The sequence below is a fragment of the Morone saxatilis genome, unplaced genomic scaffold, assembly GCF_004916995.1.
Source record: "Morone saxatilis isolate NCDOM2014 unplaced genomic scaffold, NCSU_SB_2.0 Contig0, whole genome shotgun sequence".
Taxonomy (NCBI): domain Eukaryota; kingdom Metazoa; phylum Chordata; class Actinopteri; family Moronidae; genus Morone; species Morone saxatilis.
In genome coordinates, this window is record NW_023339650.1 from 13730735 (window position 1) to 13744324 (window position 13590).

The 13590-nt window shown below is 40.3% G+C and overlaps 1 protein-coding gene across 1 annotated transcript; it reads left to right on the forward strand.

Moving 5' to 3' along the window:
- Positions 1 to 1803: 1803 nt before the first annotated feature.
- Positions 1804 to 10330, forward strand: rnf32 (ring finger protein 32). Its single transcript, XM_035669783.1, has 7 exons — positions 1804 to 1818; positions 2379 to 2613; positions 2698 to 2840; positions 4159 to 4316; positions 4935 to 5043; positions 8397 to 8564; positions 9965 to 10330. Exons 1-7 carry the CDS (start codon positions 1804 to 1806, stop codon positions 10193 to 10195), a joined length of 1059 nt encoding a protein of 352 aa, XP_035525676.1. The 3' UTR covers positions 10196 to 10330.
- The last annotated feature ends 3260 nt before the right edge of the window (positions 10331 to 13590 follow it).

Below are 13590 nucleotides of genomic sequence, written 5' to 3' on the forward strand. Positions count from 1 at the left end.
TTCACAGCGTATGATGTATGGACACAGACCTGTTTTACGAGTATGAACTGACTCAGTATCATGAAAGTGTTGCACATTTACTCGCTTCTAGATGCTTTATTTACTCAAGTATTGATTACTGTCAATTTTGTTTCACTTGATATTTTCTACAGTTGCCTAAGATGATTCACATTGGCAGCTTTGTTTCAGTTAGCACCACAGAGGACTCACAGATTATTTTTTCTTTTCAACCTGCAAATTTGCAAAGCAGTTCCTACGCACATCTTTTTTTTTTTCTTTTTTTAACCGTTCGCTTAAGTCATCAGCTCTTTGCATGTCAAGGTGAGTTGTCTTTTCAGAAATACCACAGATGAGGTAAAGAGGTCCAGGGGGAAGAAAGTTAAATAAAAAGCTCTTTAAAATGGCATTCATAAAGAAAAAGACAAACAATGTACTTGTTGAAAATAAAAGCGCACGCTGAAATCCATTCTGATGACAGTTGAGAATGCAGGCTTTATTGTGGACCTGAGCCCCATCTTTGCCATATCTTTTAAGCATGATTATTTACTTTAAAAAAACAAACCAAAGCCCCAAGTCTGGCATTGTGGACGACAGGCCTTTGATTGAGGTCTGAGCTTGAATTCTTAACTAATAAATTGTTCCACGCCTTTGTCTGGGGCATTAACAGCAGTGGTCTGCGTTTTTCTTGCCCTAATCTCAAGAATGCAGCAGCCTCTTGAGAAGCTCAGGGGTTTCCTCCTCTCCCAGAGCCAGGTCTTCACTTTGTTTTCTTAGAGGACTCCCTGGATTGACAGGCCTCACCGTTAGCCCTCTTCTCGGCCATCTGTTTTCACCGATTCTGACTGAACACATCAAAGTCAATCAAGGCTGCAAAGCATTTTAAAAGTCACACACCCCCGCGCCGTGTGTGAGAAATAAAGCAAACTTTTCATCAGGCTCACAAAAAGAGACGGTTTGGACTGTGTGTTTGTGTGTATGGTTTTCCATGTAAGGGTGAACTGGGAGGGAACCCTTAGCTCACAGCACAGGTATGAGCAGCTTAGCTTTGTTCAGTGCCTACTCTGACGACAGCTTGGTGAGTCACCTAGACACATATACTAACCTCCTTTGGTCAGGTTCCAACTATTCACTGACAACTCCCTGACAATAAAATAATCATTAGTGAGATTGAGACACAGCACGTTGGTTTCAAAGAGCAAAATTGTCTTTGCATGGTGATAGAAGGGGATAGACATAGAAAACTTTGTAAATGTAACACTATCAGCAATGGTGGAAGAAGTATCCAGATCCTTTATTTTAATGAAAACAGCAGTAAACACAGTGTAGAAATACTCCATTACAATTAAAAGTCCTGCTTCTTACCGAAATGTATTACATATTTTCAACAAAATGTACTTACATAGCAGAAGTATTCATTATGCAACAGAATGTTATTTGATTATTATTACTAATGTGCAGCATTTTCATATATCAAATGTTCTTCATACTTTTGGGGAATTGAATCTACAACCATCAATAATATCATATAGACTAATTTACATTCTAATTTATTATTTTCTACATAGTAACAAAGTGTAGTGGAGTAGTAGTATAAGATGGAAGTGTTATAATTACATAAAGACATCAAACACATCACGTAGGTAATCGAGTTGATGGTGTTTTTTAATGTGGAATCAATAACCAATCAGCTAACCCTGAGGTCTCAGTTCAGCCAATCAGAGGCAGCGATGAGGCTGCGTGTGGAGAGGAGGAGGAGGGCCTGGACTGGTTACCTAGTAACCGCTCAAACACTGTGTTGATAGGATGGCAATGCGGAAGGTCTGGACTTGTTTACCCGACTTTGTTCATTTTAAACTCATGAAAATGTGCTAATTTTAAAAACTGCTGCAGATACACCAGTCAGTGTTTCTTCTTATACATTTAGTCTTTAACTTTATTGATAGAAGTAGGCTTGAAGCTAACGTTAGTGTCGTTGTCACGTTGCCTGTTATGCACCTGCCATTTTATTAAGATAATTAACAAACACCTGTGTTAGTGAGGTTACACTTACCATTGCTTTAATGGAAACCAGAAGATAGACTGTAGCCAAACGATTTGTGTCGGTTTTAAAAAAGTAATTTCTTTGCCACACTCATTGCTGCATTAGTGAATTATCCTTTATAATTATAGCATATTCCATTTGGCCATGCAGTGATTTATCCCTGCCTTTTGCTATTATTTGGTCTAGCCAGTATGGTTCCAAATGCATTTAGTTGTATTTATTGCTTATCCTGGTCTGCGATAGAGTTTACATTTTCTACTTTGCCAAGTTTATAAAGTTTTGCTATGACTCATTCCTCACTCTATATAAATGCAGTGATTTGTATCATATGTTACAGGGCTTGACGTCCAAAGCTAGCAACAAGCTGGTGATCACCTCCGCTGCCTTTCAAGACCATATCACACACGGCCTGCTGCATCCACATGTCTCACTTTCTGACCCTTTGCTGAGAAGGAAACCACCCAGAAATCCAGCAGCAAGAGGAAGAGTGGAAAAAAGGGGTCCGCGGAGACGAGATCGGCAAGAGGAGGGAGAATATGTCCTTGATTCTTCTCCCCCTCCTTTAACGTTAGGTAAAACGAACACTGGGAAATTTGGAGAGACTCCATTTATGTGACACATGAATATATAATCAGCATTTTTCCTGTTTCTTTTAGCTCAGAAGTTGGGTTTGGTGGCCTCCCCTGCAGGGAAATTGACAGAGGACGAATGGACTCGGGTCAAGGCGAGGTCTGTTCAGCAGGGGGAATCAGCTCAGCCCTGTGCAATATGCAGGGAGGAGTTTCTCCTTCAGCCTCAGGTATTCCCCCAACACAGTAGCTACTGTTAATACTCTGTGAGAGACCTCTTTCTTTCTTTCTTTTTTTTTTAAAAGATGTTTCCAATGTTCTGTCTGTCCTCAGATAAACCTGTGTTTCTGTATACAGGCATGGGCACACAAAGCCCACCCTTCCACCTCCCCCTGCAGTTCCTGTATGTTCTAATCTGTGTAGACAACTGTACAAATTTACCCATACTGCCTTGGAACTCAACTGTGACGTGATGATGTAGCAATCAGTGTGTTACTGTGAGGGTCATTCAGTCTTTTACACCTTTCCGATCCCCTTTAAAGATGCCAATCTCCTAAAGAATGTGGGACTAGAATAGGCGGCCTCACAAAGCACAGTTGCCATAGATGCACGTGTAAATATTAGTTTGACTCAGGAAAAAAAAAAAGTTAATTAGAGCCTGCTAACAAGGGAAAGTGACAAGAGGGAATCTTTGTTGATTTGGCATTTTCCTGCAAGCTTTCATATTGTAACAATGCGTTTGTGTGCCGCAGTCTTGTGTTGCATTCAAGCATTAATATGACAATTAAAAATGCTTACAGCAGCAGTTGCTATTGTTGATACTTGCATACTATTCAGCTCATATTATTTTAATACCAATAAGAAATGTACATTTGAATAACATTTTTATTCCATTTCTATATTTTATGTCCATAAACTGTAGCTTGTAGCCTTAAAGCACTGTGAGAAGTGAAATTTCTCCGTGCTCTAATGGCTTGTCGAGCTCCTGGAAATTGTACACTGCAGGGGGCCCTTTCACTGGTGATGGAGTGTGTTGGTCAGGCCAAAAACAATGGGAAATCAATATGCCTCCCCCCTGCCCTCTAGAGATCTGAGTAAACTGGTTTGTGTGCCAAGCCCCATAGCTGTGGCCGTCTCCTTTCAGACGATAAAAGACTCCCTCTCACAGGTAGAGGAGACTATAGTCCAGGTCCCAGCCGGCCCACTGGGGGTCATGCTGACTCCCTCTATCCTCTAAGCAAATAACACTTAAAAGCAGATACATACAGACATTCACACACGTGCATGAATACACACAGATTTAGCATGGCTTAAGGCTCACATACACACACCACATAACACAGACTGTGTACTGGATGAGAGCTTTCCTAAGCACTGTAAGAAAACCTGAATACACGTTCAGCAGCATCCTCTGGAGACAACCCTTATAGTCAGTCAACTAATTAAATCTAAACTCTAATACTGGTTTAGATGCATGTTTCATTGCATGTACAATACAATTTTTTATTTCACATATACTGAGTAACTTATGTCCCTGTTTCTTTTTAGGTGTTGCTGTCTTGTTCTCATGTTTTCCACAGAGCATGTTTGCAGGCCTTTGAGAGGTTTTCTGGGAGGAAGTGCTGCCCGATGTGCAGAAAGCAGCAGTATGAGACACGGGTGATCCACGATGCAGCTCAACTCTTCAGACACCAGTGTGCCACCAGGTACATGCACTAAACCACACATTTAAAAAAAAAACAAAAGTCATGGATCAAATTCTATACGTATAGATATAAATACAAAATGTATAGAACTGACATTCCCTTTCAAACAATAAGAATTCATCACACTGTCTCACCAAGTGACTAAGGCAGCAAAACAGCATAAAAAAACATCCTCAAATACTGAAAGATGTTTTATATATGAAATATATTAAAAGTAGAGTAGGTGTGCTGTTGTAAAAGACAGAGGCAAGGAAATTATATTTATATAGCACATTTCAATTTGAGCAAAGTAAATCTGCTTTACATACAAAATTGGAGGCATGTTAAAATTGCTGTCACTATAGTTGTACATAAAGTTATTGTATGTGACTTGTCTATACATCTTTATCTATGTTGTAATTTGGCTGAGGTCTGACAAATGAGAAATAATGTAATCTTATTTCCACTTAATTAAATTAGCCTAACCAAGAAGCTAGTGGCTTCATATAAACATAGAAATCAGCAAATACGGTCTGTTCTTCAAATCTCTTTACCTCATTTTTGTAAGATTTGATCCCACCCTATCAGATGATGTGATTGTTGTTTCTTTGTTCTTTTTGAATGTGTGTTTGTGTGTAGAATACAAGCATGCTGGCGAGGCTACGCTGCTCGAAAAAGATACCGGACATTGAGAAAATCCATCTGCCCAAAAGACAAACGGCTGCGACGTAAATTCTTCGAAGCAAAGGTGAGTTTGGACTTCATCACATTACTGCAGAAATTCTAGATTAATTATGCTTCTTTGGATCACATCGAACATACATCAGGTCACCCTGCTTAGCATCTGTCCCCTCACGTCTCCTTTTCCCCCCCTACACTTCACTCTGACTGTTTAGTTCGTTAAATAAAGCCAGTGACGAACATCACATCTTGAGGGTTGAGACATGGGTTTCAGGGACTCACTGACCCCACTGCTAACCTACAGACACACAGACACAAACACACACACACACACACACACACACACACACACACACACCTTCACCTGCTCTCACCCTCTCAAGCTCCTTTGATGTTTTGTGAATCATACACTGTTTGTCCACTAATGTGGAGAGAGTTTTGTGTTTTAGTCAAACAGTCTGGACATTCCAGCGTCAACACAAAAGCTTGATGTTTCCTGTGCATGTTTAAGTCTGGTATTCCTTCATCTATCTGTATGTGTGTGTGTGTCTGTTTGTGTGTGTGTGTGTGTGTGTGTCGCTCTGTTACTGGGTTGGATGGGAAAGGGTGAAGAGGTGAGGTCGAGCAGGTTGTCATTTCAGGCTTTGTTCTCTAGTCCCATTTCAAAAGCTATAAATCATGCAAAGACTGGACTTGATGGAAGGATTATTTAAAAGTGGACTCAGGAGCAGCCAGTGGATGGAGTTGTTTGACTCTGAGGCTGTGTTGCCTTCATGGTGGCTCTCAGGAAAAGGGAACATTGCCACCTAGTGAACCTCCCCCAACTGAGGCCTTGGTTGACCATGGACGAGACTGGTCACGATTTCTCTTAACCAGACATCAGTTTTTCAGGGATACAGAGTAATTTCTCACACAAAATCATCTAATGACCCTGCTTTAAAATAGTCATAGCTCCTACTTGTGTACTATATGTCCAATGTCTTTAAGAACAGGCCCTGTTTATTTCTATGTGGAGTGTGGTAATCATGCAGAGTGCCCCTGTGCTTCAAAGGGGCTGATTAAGCAAAAGTGATAAATGCGTGAGGGCCACACTTATTACGTGTTGCAAGGGTCGGAGTGTCCTACCCATCCCCCTGTCAGTGTCTATCATCTCGCCTATAAACCATGCCTTTAAGATGTCATGTAAACAAAGACACCACATTTACTGAGCCAATTAACTGTGTTCTAACACATTAGGCCATGTCCGGGTCCACATGCTTAGGATGGAGTCATAGACGCTGTCAGTCACTTTACATTCATGTTGTGTGATTCAGTGGTTGTGGGTGGTCATGAGATTGTCTCATGTCTTTTGTCACACTGAGGATGATCTTCAAGAGCTTTGAGCTGCGCAACACAGCGCTGACAGGTCTGATTGACTTGATTTTCAAGGGGAAGACTTATTTGCTTAGCTGACTGTAATGCAAACAGACGTGTTAGTGCTGGGCTGGAACCTGTGTGAGACGGAGAAACCTATTCTTTCAGTTTTCCTTGTAATAGCATGAGGCAATAAAGCATCTTTGTACCATGAAGCCACAGGTGTTCCCTGGAAGAAAAAAAAACTCCCACATATCAGGTCAGTTACAGAAGTCTTATCAGCTGATCCTGATGCCCAGCTTTCAATTTTTATTCGCTTCGGAGGTCCGACCCTTAGTCAACACATTAAGGGGGACACTACCGTCATCTAGATGGATTGCCGTGAGATAACGCCTATGCGCTCCACCTCCTCTTCCCCTCTGTGTCCTCTCTCGTCCGCATCTCCTGTGGAGCAAGGCAAAGTTCACCAGAGGCTGTACTGTTTGCCTTGACTGTCGAAAAGTCAGCCAGGCTCATAAAACCCTCCATCCGAATGGTCAACAGTTGTTTAATTAGTGATAAAAGCCTAGCTGTAAAGCAATTCTGACAGGCTAAGGGATGGGGTTTGTATTTGTATGTGTGTGTAGGTGAGTCATAAACAGAGAAAACACGTACATGTGTGCAAGCAGGTGCTGAGGCTAATGTTACTCTTAGTGACATGTTGCACTAATTGCATGTAGGCAGTTTACATGACTTTTCCCAGATGTAATGCAACACATTAACTTTGAGGTGCAACTGTTAGCTGACTGACAGAAAATTATTGCCAACAACTTTGATAATCGATTAGGTCATTTTTTACACAAAATGCCAAAGATTCCCTACTTTCAGCTTCTTAATTGTGAGGATTTTGCTTTTCTTTATTTGATGTAACAGTAAAGTGAATATCCTCCCTCTTTGGTCTGTTGTTTGGACAAAACAAGTAATTTGAAGACATTCCCTCGGGCAAAGAGTGTTTGTCACAAATTTTATATTTTTACACTTTATTGACGGTTAATGGAGAAAAATCTTCAGCCAGTTGTAGTCCTACATTAATGTATAGTTTTTATCATGGAGTCACTTAGTAAAATGTTTAACAAAACATTCTCATCACAAAGCTTCCTTACTTGGTTGGCTTTCACCCACATCTCATGGTCTTCCATTGGTGTATGCAGTTTGTTCAGTTGTCATGGAGATGGTTCAATTATTATTTAATTGTGTTACATGCAGAACTATAAATTAATTGGTCAAATTCATAGTGCTGTTGAAACTTATATATATATATATATATATATATATAAATAGCCTATTAATTCACTACTGAATATGTTTTGGATATAAATATGCTATGCAGGCATTAATTGTTGCCTAGCAACAGCTGCTGTAAATGGGAAAAGACAGATGAGTTCTGGGAGGACAGACACTGGAAAGAAATCTTTAAAATCAGTCAATTTGAGACTGGAAGAGGTGATTGTGCACTCCAGCTGAAATTAACATCATAGAAACTGGGCTGTAGACAGACTGAAGTCAGGAGTCCAAGTCCCTGATTCTGCCCTCTGTTCAGAAAGAATACCTAAACCAAAAATATATACCTTCAAATGTCTATGGTATTTAGATTTTATTATATTTTTGCTAATTTAATTGGCTTTTTAATCGGATTATCTATTTTCCATACATGACTGCTTGAATGCTGTTTCAAAGCCTTATTCACACTGCCAGGGGTAACATTATGGTGGGTACATACTGAATCTTTTATTTATTGCCTTAAAACTGGAATCGATCTATAAAATACCCAGACAGAAAAAGTGTCAGAGATGCGTGTGTTTCCATGTTTCCCAGCACTATCTTCCTTTTTTACTGGTTTCCATTAATTCTCCATGTTAGTGGGAGACGTGACTGTATTGATCTGGCTGTTTAACAACTGCACCCTGTCAGCGTGCCTCAGCCATTACAATACACACACACAATTAGCCTTCGCCGACAACACGACTCCATTGTGTATCTGAATGAAACATGCCTCCTTTGTGCCACTAAAATGGGTTTTCTAATTAGTTGCAGGAGTTGAATGACAGCTTTGTCCGATACTGTCACACCGACACGGAGGCTTTTCTGAGTGATATCAACCGCTCGCTGTCATCCAGCAGACGAGTGTTCCAGCAGCTGGAGAGAAAGCACATCTCCGAACCTCAGGAGAACGACTGGGACCGAATAGAGAGCCAGGTCAGGAACAAGATGCACTCTGCTGAACCCGAAGCCACTTCTATCCTTAAACAAGGCCCCGTAAAAATATATAATCCTTGTCTGATTCTTCCTCTCCCAGCCTTGCCTTTCCCTTGACATGTTAATGCTTGCATGGGGACGACAGCATCACAGCTGCTGGATAGAAAGTACACATCTCTCCAGAGGTGATCATTCACTTTACCAAGTGAATGGCAGTGGGTAGGCTAATAATCCTCCGTGTTTACAAAAAACATGAGCCAGTCTGATAATGCACGGCAGGCTTTTCATCGCCTGGACTGCTGCGAAGGAATTGAAAAGACATTAAGATTTGCTGTTCCATAAGGCTCCATTGTTGGCTTTCATTGCAACCAGTACCATTTTCCATAGAGGGGGTGGAGTGTGTGCAAAGAAGATGTCTTTTTTTTTTTCCTCTTTTTTTTTTTCTTCTCTTCTTTATCTGGTGTGAAAAGGTTGAGCACAAGGCAGGAGTGGCTCAGCCTTGACATGGAGTATGAAACAGTGAATGTGCTTTCAACACATACCTTGCACCTTTTTCACGGGTGCAAACTCTATAAAGCGGAGTGCAGCTCGTTATGAAACATTTAACGGTGGGGCATGTTGGCCCCTAAATACAGGAAGCTGTCTTTGGTTAATCATTGGCAGAGCTGTGCATGTGTTTCTTTGCTTTATAAGGATCACTGATAAACACGTTATCACCCCGTGTCTGATGAAACTTGTCAACTAGTTGCAAACAGATTTGATTCAGAGGACTTTATAAGCAAATAGCAGTGGCACAGTTATTACTGCCTAATCCACATGCAAAAATGACCTCCGACTGTTGGTGTAAATATTCTTAAAGTCCGTCTCCACTCAAAAATATGTACTACCTGTTCCCACAGTTGCATGTTTGAGCTTCACTGGGCAGAATGATGTATGTGCACAGTTTGACACTAGAAGGGTGTTTTCACATTCATCTTAAGAAAGTGGAAACTTTCTCTGTGCTCATTGAAAGAAAAGATTTTAAGGGGCGGGGCCTACAAGCATGCTATGTGACATCGTTTGGAAGTAAATCCTGGTCCAGTATGCAACTTATACAAGTGTGATGTAGAAACTTGAAATCACCAGTGCACAGATACTGAGAATAGAGGTTACAGTGATGTAGGAGACATCTTGTGTCCAGCAGGAAAACTTTAGAAACGAACTAAAGTTGCATTTTCAATTAATTACAGTAATAATTAATTTTAATAAGGTATTACGATTTAAATGTGGAAATGATCTTTTTTTTGCCCATATTCAGAGCCACATTATTTGCAAGCAGACTATTTGTATATGTCTTAATACATGTCTGGAGGGGATCTTTAAGTTAGTCAAAGAACTTACATTGTTTGTTTCCTGGACAGGTTATCCAGAGAGGTGTCTGGGACTGCGCCATCTGCCTGACTGCATTGTGCTTCCCGAGCCTCCCAACAGAAGCGGGTACATCCAGCCTTCGACAATATAGACGCACCGTGCTTCTGTCCTGTTCCCACCTCTTCCATCAGCTCTGTCTAGAGGCCTTTGAGGCTTTTACTGTGGAGAGCAGACCTTCCTGTCCTCTGTGCAGATCTGCCTACCACAAAAAACTCATCTAACAGGGTATACATGTATGCAAGATGCCCTTTTAGATCATCTCATGCAGTTATATTTGTAAACTCATGTTCATATATTATTGTAAGCAAATTATTACATCTCACAGTGATTGATGAAGATTAAAGGAATAGTTTCAACATTCTGGTGGGAAATATGTTTATTCACTTTCTTGGTGAGAGTTAGATGAATAACATCCCTGCCGGTGAGTGTCTGTGAGTGAAATGTGAAGCTTGAGCCAGGAGGCGATAACCTTAGCTTAGCATAAAGACTACTAGTGACTACTTCTTGGCAAACGGCACCCAAGAGTGGCAACTTCCTGCAGTCTTGTCACTGTGAGGTTGCCAGGCAACCAGCGGAGACTCCTAGAAGTCACTGAAATAGTTACAGCATGTATCTCTGTAAAATCACAAACTGTTCATTCTACGTTATTGTTTGTGTACAGATTAAACAAGTAAGATACGTGTAGATGGATGTTTCAACTTTGGACAGAGCCAGGCTAGTGTTTCCCCCTGCTTCCTGTCTTTATGCTAAGCTAAGCTAATGTGGTCCTGGCAGGCTCCATTCATGGTGCACAGACATGAGTGGTATCAGTCCTTTATCTAACTCTTGTAAAGAAATATATTTCCCAAGATGCCACACTACTCCTTATCTTTCATCAGTTTTGATGTCCATGATGTCACAATGAAGATAAAATTATGTTCACAAAGAATTTTTCTACTTTTATTTGCAAACACACAAAAAACATCAAAAATAACAAAACATACATTTAGCAAACTGAGAAATTGTAAAAAAATACATTCACAAAACGTGTACCAAAAATTACATGCAGAGACCAACTGACATACAGAAAAAAAGCTGCTTCACTTGCAGTACAGACTAACTCTCAACTTGAAACCCCCACACAACATAAAGACGTACTGTAAAGGCAATCTGCTTGCTTGAATAGAAAATGGCCCTCTGAGTTCTTACCTCAGAAGCTGCTGCGAGGAGTATGATTGGGACGTTTTATTAGTGGAGTGACATCGCAGAGCCCAGTGTTACCACAGTCTGCAGCTGAGTGGATGTATGCACAACTATGATGGAGCTGGGGGAAAAAAAATCCACCTCAAGCCATTTGAGTTTTTTAATTTCACTAATTCATCCAGCAGTTAAAATTTTGCCAATATACAGTATCATACTTTTTACTTTGCAGTATCACTTTGGGCTATATTTGATATATTTCACAGTATCCAGATATCAGAATGGTCCTTACGTTGATAAAATAGCCATAGACAAGAACTACACAAATGAACCTAATGTACCAGAATATCTACCAGTTAAGAATTTGGATAAACCTGCACTTTTAAAACGAGATCCTTCAAAACCTGTTTCTGGTTTTTGAAAGATATCGTGGTCATACCTTTTTGGGATGGTAAGAGCAGTTGTACATCCTTTACAAAACATTCTCAGGTCCGCTTTGCTCATTTGAGAGGATGGCTTCAGCATGAGTTTTGTGATTGAGAGTTGCAAACTTTTCTTTAAATCCAGTCTTTGTAACATAGCAACAACCAATGACAGCTTTTATGTAAAACATTCCCTGTCCTAAGAAGAAAGAAGTTTCAAATGCATATATAAATTAAACTTTCCTTACTTCCATCATGAAAACAAATGACATCTATAACACCATAAAAACACCGTTCGAACAATCAACCCTATCCTAGCGAGTGCTCAAGTTTTATGGGTAATGTATGAGTCTCAAAATGGAGCCTCTCACTACATTAGAGCTACTGTGACAACATTCATAGCAATAGCAATGTGTATGTTTAATCCAGCTGGCTGTAGACTAAAAACTTGGTGGAGCACAGGGGATCACAGTGGAACTGTCTAGAGACAATGTACATTTACATGTACATAAACAACACAGAACAAGAAACAACCTTAACATTAAGCCTGCGAGATGCTTGTCGTTTAAGGCATTTAAGGTGGTTCTGAAGACAAAGAACATCACAGTTCAGAAGATTATGCAGCAATACAACATGTAAATGGGGCCTGAGTCACCAAGTCTTTCTAACGGCTGCAAAGTTGCACATTTTTTACTCATGCATTCTGTATGTGAAGACTGTTACAGGTTTGCATTAGATTTAGGTGTTCTATAAAAATATGTACAACAAAATACAGATTGCTTAGTGAGTCAGACCCTCTGTGGGATCAATGAGAGCCCAATATTTACATCCAGATAATGCAAAAGAGGTATGAAACACAATATGTACATGTAAATACAACATTTACAAAAATGACCAAAAAAAATGGACAAATCTTTCTGTGCCCTGTGAATTTTAAAATAGATTATTTTTTGGGATGAGCAAAAATGTGATGACATTTTCTTACCATGTGCATAATAAACTTTTAGGAAATACAACCACAGGATCAGCTCCAAATGCACTAAAGCCTTCTGCTCATGGATACGACTCCCATATAATTTCCCATTTGTAGAGTAGCTCAAGTCTAATCTAGAGCACCTAAAAAAAGTTCTTACCCTACTTAATACAAACTAATGACATCATCAATAAAGTTAAAGCGCACTTGAGTAAAGCTAAATAAAAAGACAAATGACAGCAGGAGTGCTAAAATCTGAGGCCTATCAGTAATGACAGTGCCAATGCATATAATGTGAATTGTATTGCCGTGCAGTTTTATGTACTGGCTGTGATGAGTGGTATTTCTTTAATGCTTTACAAAGCACATTTTATTATTTTCACATTTTGAGCTTAGATCAAAAATGACATATCGACACCTTATCATGCCTGTATCAGTTCACATAACAATCAAAGACCAATAATTAGAGACCATAAACTGCAAATGCTCCTTGTATCACTGACACCTATTACCGGGGACGTACTGACAATAAAAAATGAGTCGGAATTGTGGGGGTCTAGTTATTATACTGAGTACAGAAGAAGGAACAGGGTGATGGAAAAGAACCCATTGCCTTTTAGTTAGATGTAAGAATCAGAAATAAGACATTGTTTCACCTGCTATACCCTCTTGCTTTAGTCTAATGCAGTGGTGAGGATGTTACAGAATAAAAACAGGTAGCGATGCTGGGGGGGGGAGAGTGCCCCTGAAGCATGAGATGGGTGGTTTAAAGTCACAGTCGCGGTTGAGGTCAACATCAAGGTCACTGCAGTGATGCCAGTCTATTTCACTCCTCAGTCTCATCCCTGGCTCTGTCCCAGCTTCCATCCGAGACGCAGAGGATGGAATGTCACAAAGCTAAATTGCTCTCAGCCTCCATTTGCAGCATCCGTCAGACACTGCCTGGGTTTATTAAGTTCCTTCCAATCCCTTTCACCTTTCAGCAGTCAGGCAGTACTGTCGAAATCTCCCTTTGGCTGTGCTAAGGTGTGTGTGTGTGTGT

Bases quoted from the DNA above. Each gene is read 5' to 3' on its own strand.
- rnf32 (XM_035669783.1), top strand. The intron at 5,044-8,396 runs GTGAGTTTGGAC...TTTTCTAATTAG, and splicing joins GTAAATTCTTCGAAGCAAAG to TTGCAGGAGTTGAATGACAG. The intron at 8,565-9,964 runs GTCAGGAACAAG...TTTCCTGGACAG, and splicing joins GGGACCGAATAGAGAGCCAG to GTTATCCAGAGAGGTGTCTG.